The sequence below is a fragment of the Anser brachyrhynchus genome, assembly GCF_964034855.1.
Source record: "Anser brachyrhynchus genome assembly, chromosome: 3".
Lineage (NCBI taxonomy): Eukaryota > Metazoa > Chordata > Aves > Anseriformes > Anatidae > Anser > Anser brachyrhynchus.
The window spans coordinates 30833268-30854585 of record NC_137696.1 but is presented as its reverse complement, the minus strand read 5'-3'; the positions used below and the strand labels follow the sequence as shown (position 1 = coordinate 30854585).

The window sequence follows — 21318 nt, the reverse complement described above, 5'->3', positions numbered from 1 at the left end:
CAATAACAAACAAACAAGCAAATACTCTTACCAGAACAGGAAGGCTAGTTCATGGAAAAGAGACTTGCAGTCAACAAGAGTGAGCCCTGGCCATCAACTGATGATTCACAGTTGCCTCCAACTAGTAACTCATAATTGCTCAGTGAAAAGTGAATTGGTGTTAGACAATACTTGGACAACAACATTATATGAAATCTTAGGCCAAAATGCTCCAATAAGGAGTCCTTATGTGTGATTTCAATATAGGAATGAAGGATCACAGAAGAAAGAACCACATTAGCACCCAAGTGAATGTGTTACTTCTACAAAAGTGATGGACTGAGACCAATTTTCAGTGTTATTTTCAATGCATCAATTCTGTTAGTAATGGATCACTGCAGTCTTTGTGCTTTTTGAACTTGTGCGTTTCAGGTGCAATAAATTCACTTTAATTTTAGTCAAACATATTAACTACAGGTGGTCATGTTGTTTGTATTATAATCTCATGCAAGGATAATTAATTCTGACACAAAAAGCTTTATTAGGTTCCAATTGCTCTGCTGCCTCTGTATTGTTATAAATCAAAATCATAATGCTGACCATACAGAGTAGAGTAGCAGAAATCACAGAAATGACACACACAGAGTATGTCAAGAACCATCTTCATTGGCAGAGTCCAGAATATTAGATGTTGGTGGAAAATTGTTTATTTTCTGAATTCACTCAAGTCCATTATCCCAGCTTTCATTTAGGTAGTTTATAAATTACAGAGATTTTGAGCTTATGTAATTAAAGTGAATGATGTCCTCTAACTTTAGAGAGACCAGGCTTTCTAATTCAAACTTTCCAAGTTGAAAATCTGACCTGATTGCAAACTACACAGTGCTGAAATACATCAAGGTGCATCAAGGCTTTGACACAGTAACAAAATAAGTGATTTGTCCCTTTCATCTTAACAGGCTGCTAACACTGAGCCTGGAAAATGGTGGCACCTAACATTGAAAATACAGGGGCAGCTTAAAACATACTCTTATTGAGTACTAAATAGGCTCTTCTTTGCATGTTAAATTTTCAACACATATTTAGTTGCTGGTTGAGTATTCCTCGGAAATCTAAACTTTCAATTAAGTAAATGAGCCACAGAAGAGACCATAATCAAGGACAAAACAAAAAGCCCCAAATCAGGATAATATATCATGATCTTGGAGGTTATAGGGAGCCTGAAAAATACACCTATTTTGGTTTATGTATATGAAAGGAACAGGGAAGTATTTGTCTTGGCTGCCTGAAAGCAGGATGTCACCAGGATCTTATGGCCTACAATAACAAACTGGGATTTAGCATCATTCAGTAATAAGCACAATAAAAGAAAAGAAAATTAATCCCCAGAAAGGAAAGCTTAGGCTATTCATGCAGTCCACCAAGACACAAATTTACTGTTTGAGTACTTACTTTACATGGTCATCTTTATTTAGGCCTAAAAAGATATTCAATATATTGACAAGAAATTGCATCCAGAATGGTAAAATCATAGAAATTTAAACTGAGACTGGTAGAAATATGCACTTCTAAAATGAGGAGACAGCTAGGTTTGGTAAATTTATGTTAACAGACAAGACCTGTTACCTGCAACGATTATAACGGGGATCATTCCAGAAAAAGCTTAAAGAACTGGATCCCTTCTGATATATTTATCATGGAAGTGCCTAAGAATGGTTACATAGGAATTAGGTCTTCTCCCTCTGGAAAGGTGATGGGATTGCTAGACCAGCTGAAGTACATCTACACCATGGCACACAGAACGGGGAACAAACAGGAGGAGCTAGTTGCCACTGTACGGCAGAAAAGCTATGACATAGTTGCCATCACAGAAACATGGTGGACGACTCACATGACTGTAGTGCTGCAATGGCTGGCTATAAACACTTCAGAAGGGATAGACTAGGAGGGAGAGGTGGGCACGTAGCCCTTTGATGTTAAGTAGCGTTCATATTGCCTAGAACCGAACAATGGCAATGACAGGGTTGAGTGTTTGTCGGTAAGAATCAAGGGGAAGGCCAACAAGGCAGATGTCATGATGGGAGTCTCTTATAGACCACCCAGCCAGGATGAAGAGGGAGAGGAAATATTCTATAAGCAGCTGGGAGAACTCTGACAATCACTGTATGTTGCTTCTCTGAGTTGTGATGAACGGAGTTAAATCCAGTTGGATGCCAGTCACAAGTGGTGTACCCCAGGGCTCAGTGCTGGGGCCAATTCTCTTCAATATCTTTATCAACAATCTGGACGAGAGGATCAAATGCACCCTCAGCAAATTTTTCAGACACCAAGTTAAGCATGAGTGAGTGTTGATCTGCTCGAGAGGGATCTGGATAAGCTGGATCCATGGGCCAAGGCCAACAAGGCCAAGTGCCGGGTCCCGCACTTGGTGCACAACAACCCCATGCAGAGCTACAGGCTGGGGGAAAAGTGGCTGGAAAGCTGCCCAGCGGAAAGGGACCTGAGGCTATTGGTGGATAGCCAGCTAAATATGAGCCAGAAGCATGCTCAGGTGGCCAAGAAGGCCAACAACATCCTGGCTTGTATCAGAAATTGTGTGGCCAGCAGGACCAGGGAGGTGATTGTCCCCCTGTACTCAGCTCTGGTGAGGCCGCACCTCAAGTACTGTGTTCAGTTTTGGGCCCCTCACTACAAAAAGGACATCGAGGCCCTGGAGCGTATCCAAAAAAGAGCAACAAAGCTGGTGAAGGGCCTGGACCGCAAGTCTTATGAGGAGCAGTTGAGGGAACTGGGGGCGTTTAGCCTGGAGAAGAGGAGGCTCAGAGGAGACCTTATTGCTCTCTACGACTACCTGAAAGGAAGTGTTAGCAGGGTGGCGGTAGGTCTCTTCTCTCAAGCAACAAGTAATAGGACAAGAGGAAGTGACCTCAAGTTGCACCAGGGAAGGTTTAGGTTAGATATTATGAAAAAAATTCTTCACTGAAAGGGTTGTGAGGCATTGGAACAGGCTGCCCAGGGAATTAGTTGAGTCACCATCCCTGGAGGTATTCAAAAGACGTGTAGACGTGGTGCTCAGGGACATGGTTTAATGGTAGACATGGCAGTGCTAGGTTGGACTTATGATCTTAGAGGTCTTTTCCAACCTAAGTGATTCTATTCTATGATTCTACATTTGCTTGCAGAAGTTTGTATTTATTTAAAGAACCAATGTGATCATTAGTCATTTGAGAAGCCCACAGTTTATAGAAATGTGAGGTAATAGTTCACCCATCTGAGTTTTTAATATGGCAACTTCATAAACCATCAAGTAGTTCCTAGTACTGAAAGTAATTGGCAGTTCACACTAAATATAAGAACGCTAAAGTATTTGTGATTAGGATTTATGACTATTAAATAACAACAGTAAAGTCAAAAGATGCAGTTATTAACTACTGGTTCCAAACTAGCATGAAGAATGGCAGAATTAAAAAGCGGAAGGTCATCAGCACTGCATCAATCAAACCGCAAAAACAGTTTATGACCTCTTCAGTTGGTATTAATGAAAGTATCTCTATCTAGGCTGTCAGAAGGCCTAATCTCGTATGCGCTCTGAAAGGAGAATCCAGCACTTCTATTTAAACAGGATTGTGATTAAACAGGATTCCAGAAATTAGCTTTCTGGGATATAGCCTTTCAGAAATAAAATTGGAAAGATGGAAATTTCCACTGACTTCATTAAACATGCTATTCGAACAATTGTTTTGCTAAACCCAAACCTGGTTCTTTTTACTCTAAAAATATACAGGGTGGAGGAAACTGACTACGCTGAAGACTTTAGCATCTAAAAACAGCTAAACTTTTTAATAGCCACTGATAAGGTTTTACAACCCCTCAGCTTTTTTTTTTTTTTTTTTTTTTAACATTTGAGCATGCCGGTTGTAACAGTAACTGATGAAAGGCAGGAAATTCAAAGATAACATTGTTGGTCCCTCTCTCTCTCAAAACACTTCAACACGTTCTCCTCCCTCCCTAAGCAATACAACAAATTAAGGGCAGAGTCACCTTTAATGTACAATTTCCTGTCCCTTTTTGAGTTAACACCAGCCATATGTTTTAATTACATAAAGCTTTTATTTGGTGGTGGCAAGTAAATGGCTTTAATATCTGTAGTGATGATAACATCCTTTGCAGTTGTTAGGAAAGAGTAATTGCTATTTTCCTCTGCTTTTTCTTTTGATTCTTGTACAAGTGCTTGAAGGATGATGCATTAAAGACTTCATTTGAAATGCTAATTAAAAAATATTTTAAAGCGTTTGCATTGTATTTCTAGTCCTCCTGAGACCAAAGGTTGGAAAATAAATCAAACCTTCAAATAGGTGATTGGTATATAATGTTCACTATGCTCATTTTTATGTCAAATGTGATGCATTGCTGCCAGTGTGGGAAGACGGCAAATTCTTTATGTCTGCATGACGGTAACTGCAGAGAAAGGTAAATAAGACTTCTAGCAGCTATTCAGAGAAATATGGAAATGTAAATAAGTACTACATACTATTAAGACGTATTTTCTCTTTGCAAGTTTTATGCAAGGACTGTAACATACTGGGTAGAAAGAATAGTTAGGCTGAATAGGACACTTATACCATGCTTAAATGTAACCAGACAAAAAAAAATTTCAAAGAACCAAGCCTTTCTTAGGAATTCAGTGAATTCTATGCAACTAACCATCTGCTGAAGTTAAGCACAACCCTATATAACCTGTTGTGATGTCCAGATTTCTCAGCAATAGAATAGCTGCTAGCAAAATTTCTGATTTGTAAAAGCTGACTCAAAGTTCTGTGCTTAAATGCCATGCATTAAAATAGAAGCGTTTTTAAAACTTGAATAGAATAAAGTGACCTTCGTCAATGTTAGTCAAGAATGCATTTTTCAAGCCTTTTCTAATCTGAGTTAAAGGCATTACTTGCTGTAGCTCTGTTAATATCAGGCATATCTGTCTGTTACTGCTTCTATATATATAAACTGCTGCGTATCAGTATTGCCTCCTCGACATTGCATTGAGTTGTGATTGGAGCAACTTTGTTCTATTTGGCTATACCAACATTATTTAAGAAGGAATACAAAATAAATTCAAGTTATGGCAGAAGATTTTACTGAGAGAGAATTGTGTGTAAAGGCCTGCTCAAACTTTAGCAGATGACAAATCTTGTTTTGAAAGTGAATGCAAAGAAACATTTTCTTATGAAGGTGAACTTGTCCATAACCCTTATATATAAAGGGTATATATTATTATTATTATTATTATTATATATAGTATATAATAAATACTGAGGTCCAGAAATGCTTTTGATGCTCTGTTTCCACTACAAATATATTAAGGACCTATTACAAACCCAGCTACAGAGTTTTAAGTTGAAGTACACTGCATTATGATTCCTGCTTTACCTAAATTAGTTTGATATTTTTGCTAGAGTCTTTCTTATACTCATGTAATTTGAGCAACATTTTCATATTCAAAGATCTAGTGCCACGGAAATGAACTATCACCTAGTTGTTGCTGGTAGTACAAAGATTATGAACAGGTTGGTAGCAGGCATAAGAGAATGGATTCACTGAACAGTATGAAAGCTGAACTCTTCCCTAATCTCTAGATTGGGATGAAGTATTCATTATGACTTGGCAATGGTAAACAGGAATTTAAAGTTGCCAGTTGTACAAAATAATGCCACCCTAGAAGCAGGTGGAGTTTTATACATTGAGTACAGCAAGGCAGGATTTTGTATTATGGTACAAGTTTTATGCAAAAGTTGCAATCAGTATAACCAAGAAAAACTTTAAAACAACAAACAAAAACAAAACCAACAAAAACAACAAACCCTGACAAACCCTGTAATTCAGATAACAGCAAAACTCTTCTAGACAAAGATTTCTGCAGTTGCTGCTGCGGCTCCAGGGCAATGTAAGCTTTGTGCAATGTAAGTTTTGAGCGCAAGCTCAAAGCCAGTTAGCAAAGCACAATTATTTTCAAAGTAATCATGATTCCTTGGGGGTATTACACTTAATTGTAATTTCTCTGAGGGTTTGTTTTATCCAGAGGTATACTATAATTACTCAGTGGATTAAATTACAAGTGGGGGTACTATCTTAGGAGTCTGATAGTCTTTCCATTAATTTCAACAGCCTTTTAAAAAAAGTGAAAGGCAAAAACGAGCAATGCTGAGTCTGCTAAAAGAGAATTTAACTGGGATGAACCTGTAGGCACAGATCCTTTGAAACCTGACAGATTACAGAATGACTAACTCACATTACTTCCTTCATTTCTACCTGGGTGAAAATGAGAAGGAGTGTGAATGCTGTATTTTATTTACCTATTTGGCTTGCTGATTTAGACTTTTTGTTTCTTTCCCCTCAGCACTTTACAGTAAAGCTTACCTATATTCCATTAAAGTTTTGATCTAACCTTAAAATTGCAGAAATTAGGAGGAATGTACTTTGAAGGCACAAGTGGGTTGATGCTGATATGCTTTTTAAAAATAAACTCCTTTGTGAAATATTCATTTACAAAACAAATCACAAGTGTTTTAATAAGTATCAGGCTACCGGAGAGCATTTGCCATAAGCCACTTAGTTACATTATAAAATTAATATAGATGGCAGAGAGTGGTACGATCTTTATAAGATTAAAGAGGTGCTGCTGTAGACACTCCAATATCATTTAAATGTTTTAAGAGCTTGCCTTATTTTTCTCCTCCTAGCAAGGACGCATTTTCCTTTGCTGGTGGTTATCTTCCAATTTGGCATGAATATTTAGATGAAAACTGTCCTCAGTGAAGAATATTTTACAGACACACCGGTTTAACATCATGGTGTCAGATCTTCCTGAGCAGCTTAATATAGTATTTTCAAACACCATACTACATTGAAGGCTTCTCTGGCATTTTGTGTTTCAGAGCAACAGGTTATAGCTACTATGAATATAAAAAGTAGTAAACTTTCTAGAGCATTTTCTTTACTGTGAGGAAAAACCCAGGTCGTTTAAAGCATAGACTCCTGTGATCATGTCATGCCTGAACTGTGGCATGGCATAAACCACCCCTCTGTCTTTCTTGCTGCTGGTTTAAAATTTACTCAGATAAATTTCCTTTGAAGCAGAAACCTTCACTTTGTGTGCATTTATAGAGTGCCTAGAACAACAGGGACCTCACCTATTACTGAAATTATTAATATTGGTTTTACTGCAAACAACTGGGATGGCTTTCGGAAAAATCATCTCATCCATCAGGTTTTTCCGTGCTTTCATTTTAACTGAAAACAGCATATTTCATTAATACTGTAAGATGTCTAAGGATTCTCAGAGAGAATAAATTGAAGAAGTGCACAGTATTATTACAGCATTACTGTTTTTTTTTTTTTCAGATGAAAGCTGGAACTGAGAAAAACTTATCTTTTAACCCCTAAGAAGTGTTATAAATAGACACTGTCATACATCAGTCATCACATGATGACTAAATCTTAACAATCAGCAATAGACTTATTCTCACAGTTCATCTGTGAGCTTGGTATTTACCACCAAGAGACTAAATTTACCTATTGCTGACAGCTAGGGCAAAAATGATTGCACATCGGTTTCAGTGCAACACGGACTTGATCACTTTTTGCCAAAACTGGCAGCACCAACTCCACTGAACTCCTTCCCACCCCCCTCTGATTTCTGGTAGGCACAATTAAAAAAAAACCAACATAGTTTGTAGGAATGATAGACACCACAGGTCTCAACATGGATTAACCAGCTGGATTAATTAATGGATGGGCTTGCCCTGGTTCTTGGGAGAGTTTTGCTAACTCAGCAGTGACATCTCCCATTGCACACCAAACAGCAGTGTCTATCAGAAAAGCATGCATAGAGCCATATGTTCCTCAGAGAATTTTTTCCTTGAAGGGAAAAAGGCCTATCTAGGATTCATAGCATTCAACAACAGCATCCGCCTTGGTAGAGGGGATAAGAGCCGATAAGACCTAGCAAAGGTAGCTCAATGGAATGGATAAAAAGTAAATTATTCATACACTTTAAAACAAAACAATGGCTCAGGCTTCAACAGATGTGTAAGCTGAGCTATGGGACAGCTGGTTTGAACTTTATCTGAAATTAATTAGCCTCTCCTTAGCTACCATCGACTTCAGATAGTTTAAGGCATGAATCCTGCTCTGTTAAAGAAAGAGTTGCTTAACCTCTCTTCCCCATGAACGTACACACAAGATCACTGCAAATTTATCAATATGCAGACACCCTGGGAATCCAAGGAGACAGAAAGCTTTTTGCAGGCACAAAAGACAAAAGATCTCAAAGCAACTCCTTTATGTTTCCCTTAACATACCAGACAGGATGTCAGAGGGACATCACCCAAACACTATTTATACTTTATACTATATAACTTTATGCTACATAACTTTATATTTTACCAGTGTAAATTTTCATCACCATCTATTAATTTTTAAGACATATAGTTACTTTGTATATTGATTAAACATCACCTACTATTAGATTAAAACATTACTCACATGGCAGAATACGTTTTTTTCTTATACAAAAAATTAGAGAGAAGATGCATCAGAGCTGGCCATGAGTAAATGCAAAGTTGCTTTCGACTACTTCCCAAATGTCTTGCATAGTAATTCACAATTCCAGAAGATAATTTTTTATCTTTGAGAAGGGTTTAGAACATACAGCTTCTGATTTCTGCCCTTGGGCTACAAACATCAAGTGCCATTTCCCTAACAACATTAAATGCCACTTTGAACGTTTTCAAAAATATCTTCTACTAAATACGCATAAATCCCAGATGACAGAAAACCTTACCTGACTAGTCTCAGCATCTTGATACAGATTCAGAAAGACTTTTTGGCTGGTTTCAATCATGTGATTATATTTGACTTCTTGAATGGTATGTCCCTTAAATTAGGTATATGCTGGCCAAATGCCTTGGTGACACGGGGTCTAGCAGGTCATTCCCAAAGGAATTGTGAGGAAGCTCGCAGTTTAATAGCTTGCTTTAAGAAAAAATAAAAATGCTGAAGAAAGAAATTGAAGAATATGAAAAATATTCACCTATGATATGCTTCGTAGGAAAAAAAAGATCTTATATTTTTGTCTTTTCCAGTTTTGATACACTTTAAACACCCCATCATAAACACTTCAGTATTTATTAGAACTTTTTCAATACAAAACTTTTTAATGGCTTTTTATTAGCCTTTTTGTTTCTTTTCTTACCTTGTTTGATTACTTCATCTAAGATTTTTGGCCTGAATACTATGTTTACAATATTATAATATTATTTGAGATTGATAAAATATGACAATATTTTATCAATATGTTATCAATAATGCATATACTTTTCCTGGAATAATATATATACTGATAGAGTATATTTGGATGAGCTTCTTGGCACTCTGGTTATTTGCTATTAAGCAAGGGCTGAAAATCAAAATTAATCATTCTTACCAGAAAGAGCTGGAGAGAAAAATTTCCTTCACAAAAGCGTCCCCCTAGGGCCCTGCTCCACAGCAACAATCTCTTGTGTGATCAGTATTTACTCTACACACAGAAGCTCCTATGTAAAATACAGATTAGAAATCTGTACTGTGGCACCAATAGAGAAAAGCTTTGCCACAAAATTGACATGCTAATTTCTAAGGTAATCTTCATTTCAGATCAGAATTTTTATTTAACATTCCTATTATCAAGGGTCCACTCTAGATCATTTTCTGACTAGGGTAAGAAAATTTCATCCTGCTCTTCAGTCATGGCCAGTACTTTTCCTGTCAGTATCTCACTGTACTTGCTGATCTGGTTAATTAAAAACTGCAGAGCATCCTTGAGAGTAGGTGTTCATTCACATTATTCAAGTTTATAGACAAAACGATGGAGCTGTTCAGAGGTTAAATGCTTTGTCTGGTGTCTCATGTCATGTAACAGGCAACAGGAGTTGTGATGCACAGATCTGAGCTTTTACCACTTACACAACACTTCTATTGTGTTTGGTCAGGTAAATATTTTAACCTTTATCCATAGCACAAGTAATGAAACCAGCCAAGTCTCCTTGAATGTTTGACAAGAAGTGATTGTTATCTCTGTGATTGGCTTTCACAGTCACTATTATTATGTTCTCTTCAGTATTCTACATTGATAATCCCTATGCAGTTGCTTATGAAAGCTTTTCACAAAAAGATGCCAACTTTTTTTTCCCCTTCCCAACCCCCCCCCCCCCCCCCCCCCCGCCTTATTTGCATTAATGCTGTAGGGTCATTCATTTAAAAGATCTTAATGTGTTAAAAACTATCAGAGAAAAATAACAATACATGATTAAACGCATGCCCTAAAATATAGACTCATATATATAGCTCAGAAGTAAATCCTCTATCTGTAATTTTAAACTAACAAAACAATACAGAGCAACTTGTAAATGAAAGGTAGTGGTCAGTTTCGTGGGAATTTTAAGACTGTGGGATTCACTGACATATTTCCAAAATACTCACCACAGTAGAGTTTTACAATCATCTTTGGTATTTACCTGTAACAACAGTATGTTCATCAAATCTAATTTCTGTATCTAAATGCACATTATTGCTATGTTTTGCTCTGCCTTCAAATAAAATAATCCTTGACCTTGTATCCAGCTTCTACTAAATACTATTGCTAACACTGGGAAGAAATCATAAAAAGAAAAAAAAAAGTCTTTGAAAATTGATATTTTGCAGTTTTTGAGGATTAGAGTCATCAACAGCTGAGATCTAATGCAATAAACTGTGGTTTAGGAACAAGAATTACAGGAATGGTGAGAGAAAGCTAATTTTACTTTTGAACTCTGGTGTTATTCTAGCATTGCTATAGGTAACGTCTGCATAATTACTCTTGTCTTTATCTTTTCTTTGATATTAAATATGCAGAAGACTATCCTGGTCTAACAAGTTAGCATTTTCATCATTAACTTATACGTTTCCCAAGGCTTTATTAATGTCCCTTTGAAAGGGAAACTGGCTTCACATCCAAAGATGTTTATTTATAGAAATTTTTTTTTCTTGTTCAAAAACAAATTGATATTACCTCCCACAATAGAAGACCAGGTATTATAAGGTGACACATTCCCACTGGGGATGTGGAGTTAGGAAAAAGCTGAGCAGCAAGCTAACAAAAAAACAAGCCCTAAGACCTTAAGTTAAAACATCCTGTAAAGCGGATTGTGTTCAGCTACATCAAATCCTCTGCACAAACACAAAAGACAGCTTCTGAAGGGAAATCTTTAGAAATGGCCAACCAGACTGCAGGGAACTCGAAGTTTGTCAAGAACTGTAAAACAGGTTAAAAGAATTGCATGACAGCCCAATTTAACATCTGACTTATAAGGTGTGTTACTATCTGACATACTCGAGCTGTCTGGCTGCACTCAGTGGGAGCCTTACACATTTAAGGGCTTTGCTGAACAGGGTCTGGAAGGTCTAACAAAGTGAATGAGATTTCTGGAAAAGTTAAGTAATTTTACAGCAGTTTCTCCACTAACAGCTGTGTTTAAGACAATCGTTAATACACTTACTATCCTTGTATTACATTTTCCTTTTTTTTTTTTTTTTTTTTTTAAGTTTCCTACAGAAATAAAATTTTGCAAGAAGTCTCATTTTGGAAATTATATTTCCCCTCTCAAATATAAAATGCTCTGGCTACTTCTGTACCTTCTGTCTGAATGTGAAATTACTTTTGTCAAAGAGAGCAGAGATGAGTGCTAGTGGTTAAATAACACCTGTAAATGTGTCACTGCTCTTTAGCTGAGTCATGTGAATTAACCACATTCAAGCTCCTATCTAAAATGAAATTGCAAAATATACTTTGGTATCTAAGCCACCATAGAGAGGCTGCATATGTGAATTTCTGCTCACAACAGGGTAGAATCCCAAAAGATCAGTTTACAAGATCTAACTGCGTGACTTCAGGCAGCAGTAACTAGGTCATTTACAACCATCTGCTCATAGCCCCTGTCTCCCTGCTGTCATCACTGAGGCTGTGGACTAATTAATTTTCACCTGCTATCAGTGGATATACCTCTGAAACTAATAAATCACCCAGTTTCAGTCAGCAGCTACTGGACTCCTGCAGATGGCATTTCTGTGAGATTTTGTTACCCGTAAAGGTAAAAAGTGTTCTTTGAAAGGAGATTCCCCATAAGGCTTCTGACCAGCTCTGCATACAACAGCTCTCTGAAAGCATAAAGTACAATTCATCTGATTTCGCAGATGGAGAACAGAGGATATGCAGAGAATTACCCCCCAGTCTTCATCAAAGTATTTAAGCACCTTATGAATTTTGATATGAGTTAGCCGTCCAAAGGCTTGGTGATACAGACTTGAGGTCTCAGGGAAGTCTGTGAGGGAGCAGGGAACTGAATCATATTTTCCCAAGTCCTAGGTAAGTGCTCCAACATCTTCCTCTTACCATGTAACTTTAACCAGGGTGAGTAGCTTACCACCATGTCATTGAAATATTCATTTTAAACTGTGAGAGTAATACAAAGCTCCCAACCAATATTATTGTATTTCATTTGTTCTGATGACTGATGAAGCAGAATTCTTAATAGCATATGCTCTTCAAACCTACCAGCAATAAATAATGGCATAACTTATAGTGAACTAATCCTTAAATGAGAAAGTAGGTGAAACGCTGCAGTTTTGGTTTTGTTTTCCATATATTATTCCTTTTGAATATTAAAAAAAAAAATCTTCACATTCTTCAAGTGAGGTTGATTTTAGTTTCACGGAATGATCCTGTTTTAAAAAACAAATAAACTTTTGTATAATTATAGTAATGTTACTTTGACTTAGTTGGTATCATAAAAGGAGCCAGAGGAAAAGGACATGTAGATGCATAGTGAAAGAAAACATCTGTAGGTTCATGTAAACCACTCAATAAGAAACAAAGGGCAAGCGATTAGGATCTAGTTTCTATATCACTGGTTGTGATTCTGTCACAGCACCTCAGCTAGAGCTTGAGGGAGAATTATGATTTATAAGGTTGAACAATAAATGAGTCATGAATAGTCCTCACTAAATAAGATCAAAATAGCAGTTCACTAAAAAAGTTAGACTAGGGATTTTTACTCTGATGAAAGTAACAAAGCATAACAACTTTGAACAGCAGCTAGTCAAGTAGGACCACTACTTGGAGCAAGGACAGTTCTTCCACAGATTCCCCATCTGCAGTACTGTCACAGTGACTGGAAATGATAGTAAGCTCACCTGCACTCAGATGCAGCCAATCAATGAGATATTTGCAATCCTATCAATAAGGATTAGATATAATCCTAAAGGCTATATTCTAATTCTATAATCCCTGCTTTTCACGATGTATGACAGTGATAGAATACAGCAGAAGTAAAGGAACCAGAAAAGTAAATTCTTAGAGGCTGATTATTTTTTTTTGATTAGAGGGTAGCAGATGGTGCAGAGCATTCTTAGACTTGCAGCTGATTCTCCAAGGGTGCAGCGAAGTGTCTCCATTCGGTCAGATACAGGATGGGGATCTCATGGCCACAGTTCCATGCAGGTAAGAAATGAAAATACACTATACCCTGGATCCAACTACAGTGAAGTTCAAGACTGGGATCCTAATTTGAACCAAGTTGCCTCATCTCTATGAAAAGCAGAGGCCATCCCTAAATGTACATTAAAAATATTTTTTAGGTGAACAACTTTTTGTGCACAGTTGAAGATGATTAAAAAATAAAAAGAATAAACATGTCTATGGGCATTTCTGTGATACAAAATTTGCATATGTGAAGAAGAAGAAGGAACAGAGTAGTTAACACTGGAATCCTGATCTAGACCTGCACTGATCCTCTGTAACACAGACCCAAGGCACAAGACACTCCTCCACTTTTCCCTTTTCTCCCAGAAACATGCTAAAAGTGTTAACTCAAACACAGAGCCTGGCCTCATCGTTAAAACCTGTATTGGAGGGAGAAGAGACAATGGCAGGTCATTAACAACTTTGAATATGGGTGACACTTATAACAAAATTTTGTTTCACCTGAGTTTAGGGTTTACACTGACTGATACAGCTAGGATGTGATGAGTGCTAGCAGGATACACAGAACCACGAGGGGCTGGGAGCACCAGAATTAATCTCCCCAACTTCTGCAAGAGAATCAGACCACTGATGGCAAAGGCAAGACAACATTTTGCTGAATTTAGTTTGTGAGCATCACATTCTCTTCTTTCTCAACATGCAACTTTAGTTTTAAGCTTTTTGTGTGTGCTATGAGACATGCATAAATAAAAATGAGTGATAACAGGTAATTATCACAGCCACTGTGATATCCTTACATAGTACCTCAACAAATCACAGGAAGCTTTTTGTTTTGGAGAAAGAACATGATGTGAAGAATATGAAAATTGCCTATATAATGCTGCCACAGGGATGCCTCTCAAATCATTTTATCAGCAAAAAGGAAGCAATGTCTGCTGGTAACAGCTAAAGATCACGTTCTAATTTTAGCAGTTGCAGTTAACTCATTCCCAATGGAGTTGCACTTACCGTGAGAAGGTTTCTAACTGCTTCAGCACTGAAAGGAAACAAGCATCGAGTCATTCAACTGCAGTTCTATATGCAAATATGCTTTTTGGCCCATGAAGGGAAAGCGTATAGAATTTGCTGCTATAACCCATTCAGCCAAACATTTCCAGACATTTCTTATAATGCAAATGCTGGAAAAAAAAAATCATTTTCCACACAATGTTTTATCTGTCCCTATACTAATATGATCATCAGCATGCACATGTGTTCTGTTATCAATAGAGCGTGTGTATAGGAACTGTATGCACACTGCATGCCTAGAATGGCAAGAAAAGTTTTAATCAACAAATGCATTTTCTTTGACATCCAACAGCTATTTACATTACTAGTTTTATCCATAGATTATGATAATGTTTTATATAACTCAACAGATATTAAGCTGATATATTACATTTTTATTAAACTTCTGGAGATCATAGTAAATATTGTCCATTTTTTTTTTCAATAATTATGTAAGTCCCAGAATGGTAATTCAGTACAAAGAATTTCATTTCATGCAATGAAGTCATTTTCTGCATTAACCTCTAACAGAGCCTACAATAGAATCTACATTACAGCTAGTCATCAAAATGGGAATAAAACACAAAAAGCTTCCTCTTACAGCAAAGGTGATTTAGTACAATGTCCAGAATAAAACTTATATAATTATGAGACTTTTGGATGATCCTAAAGTATACACATAGTGGTAGGACAATTCCAGCAGCTAATATCTAAGTATATTAAAAAGAAATAAAGAGACTCCCTTGGTGAGTAGTGATAAATGTAAGTCTCTTTAAAGAGTGAGTTTTCAGTAAATTGTGTAAACAGATTTGCACTTTAGAAAAAATCTTGACCAAGTTATTTCACAGTCGGGAACGAGAATTCCTTTTTCGTTCAGCAATTGTACGAATAAAGAAAAATAAGAAAATATGAAATTCAGTAAAGCTCAACATAAAATTATGATGCAATATCAAGTTAAGTGCTCTTGAACCACCACCTGCTTTTCTGCCTAGATTAATCCCTGTGCTTTGATTCTGTGACTGAACACAGATGTTGAAATCCCAAGTGAGCTGGACTCACACAGGTGTCAGGAAGGTTTCTGAATGGTGAGCGCAGGCTGTCACCATAGATGAAATTGTAAAACTGGGGCCATATATATATATATACACTTATTGGGAAGATTCACTGAGCATGCTGATGAGCATTCAGGACATGGGTCTTAAAATTCCAGGGTAATTCCAGGGATTACCTCGGACATTTTAGACTAATTTCTATAATTCTTTTCGGTTCTCTGAATACTTAGATCCGTACTCATCCATTACTACAAATACCTTAATATGTGAGCAATTCAATATACAATATTTAAATTTACATAAAAATATTTGGGGCTTAAATTCAGAGTGGGCAAGAATGATAATCATTTATTTAAAATATCCTTTAAAATGAAACTACAGATATTCACCTTACCTTACCTCATTTAGTTTAGCAGTAATAATAATACTTTTTTTCCTCAGATATCAACCAACTATAGCATTATATCTTTTTTTAGCTAAATGTCTGAGGAAATTTACCCTCTGGACTCCCCACATAAGGTTTTATAGAAACATGCATCTTAAACTTTAGCTCACTGCACAAGTAAAAATGTTTTAGGACAGAGAAATGAAAACTGCTATGTACTATTGCAATCTAAATATAATATTGAAAATAATATTTTCTTTTTGCAGGATGTAATTAGTATATGTCTTTCTTACATGTATTTTTAATGAATACACATTCTAAAACAGACAGGATCCTGATGCAGCACAGTATGAAAATGTGCCTTAAAGAACGAGTTGTTACTTTGAAATGAGATGATTATTTCTGAGCTGAGTGTTCAGCACATATTTAAACATCTAACAGCTGCAAACTGGCAACTGATTTTTATTTATTTTATTTCATTCTGTGGCATGACCAGATAAATTCTGTTCTGCTTTTTCACAATCATATCCTCCCTAGATAAAATATTTCTTCCCAATGTAATCATGTTACACTGAACTGTGTCACAGCCATGCTCATCCCCGTGAACTCCTAGTACAAAACAGGTTAACTGTCAGGGACTAATGCCTATTCCCTCTTCTCCCTTCTTCCTTCAAGGAGCAGAACATTTAATAGCTGTCTTGAGCATCTGTACACTTGAGCAGTAGGACCAGGCAGGGCTTTCCGCTTTGAGCTATAAGGACTGAAGGCAAGTGAGAGCCGAGGAGAACAAGCTACACCACCTCTTCCAAATAATCTTGGAATACAGGTGAAGGGAATCAAGGGATCAAAGGAAAGAAGTTAGAAAGGTGAAAACATCCCTGATGTAGGAAAGGAACCAACTGAGATGGGATGGGAAAGAAAAAAAAGGTGTTTGTGGGGAAGAGAATCTATGAGAACGAAGGAACAGAAATGGAGTTTCAAAGGATAAAAAGCTGCTGTCTCACATTAGTTGCAGTTTTGAAGATCAATGTGAATGAGGAACTATTACTCTGTGTGTTTCTATCACAGAAGGAAGATACATGTCTATGTACTTCTGCTGAACTTACAGCAGTAGCTTTTGTCAGACTGGGAAAAGCTGTAAAGGGGCGGCTCTCTCCTTAACTATAATTAACTCCAATTAGTAACCAGTGCAAGTCCTTGAGCACTCCCTCATTCACTTCTTCAGCATCAGCCAAAGTGATGCAGCATGCCGCTTTTAATGACACCACCTTTTTTTGAAGGAGTGTCACTGAGGTCTTATTGTCCTGTGGTCCCCATACAAGGGTATTTCAGATGTTACTCTTCACATTTTTTTAATGATTTGAAGAGCAGCAGACACGGAGTCCTGAGGACTAAGCCCCTGTTTACCTACCGCCACTGGTGTGAAGGTGGAGACAACGTACGTGCTGTGCTGATCTCCCACATCAACCCTGGCCAGGGAATGCCATCTGCAACCATGGAGCTGGAGAGGGGGATTTATGAGGTTGGGATCAGACAGGGCTATCCCAGACGGGTATTTGCAAAGGCAGAATTCATCTCTCCATACTTAAATCACCCAGAATTTAAACATCTAAACCAGTCATCTGGGCTACCTCTGAGGTCAGTGGGGAGAGACAGAGACTGTCAGCATAGGACTCATCTCATCCTTTGACAGGAACCTCTCTAAGGAAAAATGGGGAAAAAAAAGTGCTAAAACTTCTAAACCAGTGACTTAGGCTACCAGTCTCAATGGCGGTGATATGATCACCAGGAATTAGTCAGATACTAAGCTCTTTGCATAGCCTGTATCAAACAACCCTCAAAGCAGTCAATTTTATAACTGGGTGAGTTATCAGAAGCCTAAAGGCTCATCCTCCTACCATCATCTCTGAATTGTTGAATTCTTCATGCAAAAGAAAAATGAGGTACCATATTTAACTGATCTTGAAATAGCCACCAAATTGTCATGTACATGTATTTCAACTACTCTAGCAGTGTCTACTATAAACTAGACTAAGTATGCACATTTTCCTCAGTTAGCTCTATATTTACATATATTCCTTCCCTACTCTTATTTTGTTATTTACATTTTTGTTCAACTGCCAGCCTTTCTAGGTCTGTGAAACAACCTCAGAAGCAATGAGTAGTCTGATGTTATTTGCCCTAACAATCTTCCTACTTTAAATCTAGGCAAGATTTTAAAGCGTTTTTAAATAACCAGCCCAGAAAACAGAATTTACAAAAATAAGACTAACGTCTTGTCCCAGTCTGAATTAAATCAGGAAATGAGGAAGAAAAGAGCAGAGGAGCCTCCAGTAGCAACTCTTCTGTGATATCAAACTCTTGTGGGAAAACAAAAAGTTCATTAAATTTTACCAATTAATCTGGAAATGATAGATATGAAAAATATCTTAGTTGTTTTTAAAGGAAATCAACTTCTATCCCAAAAAGATGCTGCCTGCTATATATGTCTCTATTGTGTGCTATGTATTTTTCAAGTTCTAAATATTTTAAAGTGTAGCCTCCATTGTGGATACAAATGCGTTTTGCTGAATGATCAGAGATGTCTTAAACTTCATTGTTTGCAAACTACAACTAGTAACAATTAAAAAGTTCTAATCTTTGCCACACAAAAGTAACTCTGACTGGATAAGTCTTGTTAGTGAAATACTGATAATGTTAGTATGCAAGGGATGAAAAATGGGTTGTATGTTTTGACATAACATGGCTCTTCACTGTAACACAACCTCAAATAATAATGACAAAAACTGTTATTCAAATAGTGGATCAATAACATGTATGCAGTGAAGACTCATTCCCTGCTTTTCCTTGCTTCAACTTCATTTCTCTTACCTGGTCTCTTCTGTAGCTATAAAGAAACCATCATCTGAAGCATCAAGCCAATTTTGCCTCTGTCTCTTGATCACTGGAATGGTGCTTGTCTTAATGGCACTTGCACTGGCTTGCAAGGCCTTACCGTTAGTAATATGAACATGGGGAGCAGCATGCTGAAATCATAAAAAAAAAAAAAGGAAGAAAAAAAAAGATATTTGCCTGAGAACAAGCATAATTCTGTTAACCGATTCTGCTGTAAGGGGCAGGCTACACACACTGTTCTCAAAAAACAGCTACTCTTCCTCAACAAGTACCTGCCGGACAGATTACACCTTCTGATCATCTGTGCACTTTGACGTGTTTTAGCCACAGATCTGAAAGCTCTTTAAAAACTAAATTAACTATTGCTGAAACCATTTAAGAAAAAGAGAAACTGAACCATGAATCAGTGCCATAACCTAAGCAGTCCTGCAACAGTCCAACCAATGAGACTTGTTTTCTGATCCAAGTATAGCATTAATCTAATTTAAAAGTAAAAATAAATCCACACTTCTCACCTTACAGATCCGTACTCTATCTGGCTTTCTCTTTAAGTAAAAATCACTGTAAAGGGCAAGTGGCCCAGCCTAGCTGCTAACCTAAGGCAAGGTAACAGGTTTACATCATCTTGGTGGTGGCCATGGTGCTTAAGTTCACTCTCCAGTTATTATATATATTAGAGCTGACTGCAACACTTCTACCTTCATTTTAATACAGGTAACGTTAAACATAAAATGACGCATTAATTTTCTACCACACCTTTAGCTGGAACATCTGTGCAGCAAGATTTAGAGACAGCAAATGCTCACACCCAATGAGAAAAGCTGCCTTCTGATAAATCAAGTAGAAAGTCAAAATGTTTTCTGTGTTGTCTGTAAGTAACATTTTGGAGGCATATCCCAATATACACATTAATTTTTGAAATTAGATTTTTGTTTGCCACATGATCAGTTATCAACAAGATTAAGTAATCACAGAATTTGATCAAAACAGACATGTTAGAAGATATACAAAGATGAAAGTTCTGCTTCATCTCACATAGATTCAGCATCATGTTTTCCTAAGAAGTTGTACTATTTCTTGGTGAAATAATACAAGTGTTCCTTGTTAGTGACAGTGTTTTAGTGATATTCATAAAACATGCACAATTCTGCATACTCCCGGGAGTAGCCTTTAATTAGGGGAGCAATTCCACAATCCCTGAGTAAGGAAGGGACTGGTAACATGCACGGAGGCTAGCAGAATAGAACATGAAACCAATCTCTTAAATCATGTCATGTAACAGTCAAAAATTACACTTGTATTCAATGTATTCTATTTATATTATGACACAACTTTCAACAACCCTGATCCAGACCACTTGCTCCCTCCAATAGGGAATTTGTGACTTCAAGGACTAATTCCAGCATCTTTACTTCAGTGCAAATAATTGAACAACCTCTTCTATGTTTTCTTAGATGCAGCGAAACAAAAAACAAACAATGAAAAGAGCAACAAGACATCAAATTTGAGTGAGTCACAGATAACTCTTTCTTAGAGTGAAACTATTTTCCTTTACCCTAGAGGCAAAGAAAGATTACACCGGATTTAGTTGCTCTTGCACACAGGGCTGTAAATCTTCCTTTGTAGTCCCTCTAAGTATTTGCCAAATATTTGCCTATTTTTTTCCACTTTCTCATTCACTGTTTAGACTGCAGTTTGGTTTTCACTTTTTTTTTTTTTGTGTGTGTGTGTGTGTTGGCTTTGGTGGAGAGGAACAAGCAAGGGACATGATGCTAGAAGTAATTCTGCTGTTATTTAGCATAAATTCAGGATAAAATACGTAGTTTGGATGAAATTATAAATTCATAAAGGTATTTACCTGGTGATGTCTTAGCGCACAAAGTAGATACTGCTAAAAAAGCAACAATTCATGCATAGAAAACACTGTCATATACGACAGCTGTACAGATTTCATAGTACATCCAAAGTAATTATTTTTACCTGACAGTGTCATATATTACCGAGGAACATTCAAGGGCTCAAAGGGCAATTTTTTTGCTGTGCTTCCCCAGTCAGAAACGCATTTAAGTTCTCAAATATAGTGGCTAGTATCTTTTCCTTTCTAATTCAGCACTGTATGTTTCCTTTACTTCAGGACAATCAGACAAAGGTAAAACATGTTCAGGAAATGTACAAGGTACAAGAAGTGCATTTTCTATGGCATAAACTCTGAAAAACAGCTAAACCTTATGGAAAAAGTATGTGTTTTTTCATAATACTTTTTCCCCTGGCAAAGACAGATGTCATTACTAGATCCAAAATTCTGTTTTGTCTACATTTCTTAGAACCTAATTCTTATTCCAGACAAGACATAACACGACAGAAAACAGTGCAAGGGTTACAATATCATCTTGTCTCTCTTGCATCATAAT

The 21318-nt window shown here is 37.0% G+C and overlaps 1 protein-coding gene across 5 annotated transcripts in view; it reads right to left on the bottom strand.

Annotated features, from left to right (window-relative positions):
- Positions 1-21318, bottom strand: part of MTA3 (metastasis associated 1 family member 3) — a 196611-nt gene that overhangs the window by 61427 nt on the left and 113866 nt on the right. For 2 of the 5 annotated variants that reach the window (XM_080586123.1, XM_080586124.1), the window contains exons 18-19: positions 18884-19038; positions 14537-14564 (exon numbers count right to left, since the gene is read on the bottom strand). The exons of 1 other annotated variant lie outside the window; for it this stretch is intronic. In XM_080586123.1, coding sequence (XP_080442249.1) covers positions 14537-14564; positions 18884-19038 — 183 coding nt within the window. Of the gene's footprint in view, positions 1-13868; positions 13948-14536; positions 14565-17423; positions 17514-18883; positions 19039-21318 lie in introns of all 5 variants that reach the window. 2 more of the 5 variants (XM_080586121.1, XM_080586122.1) reach the window with 2 other exon arrangements.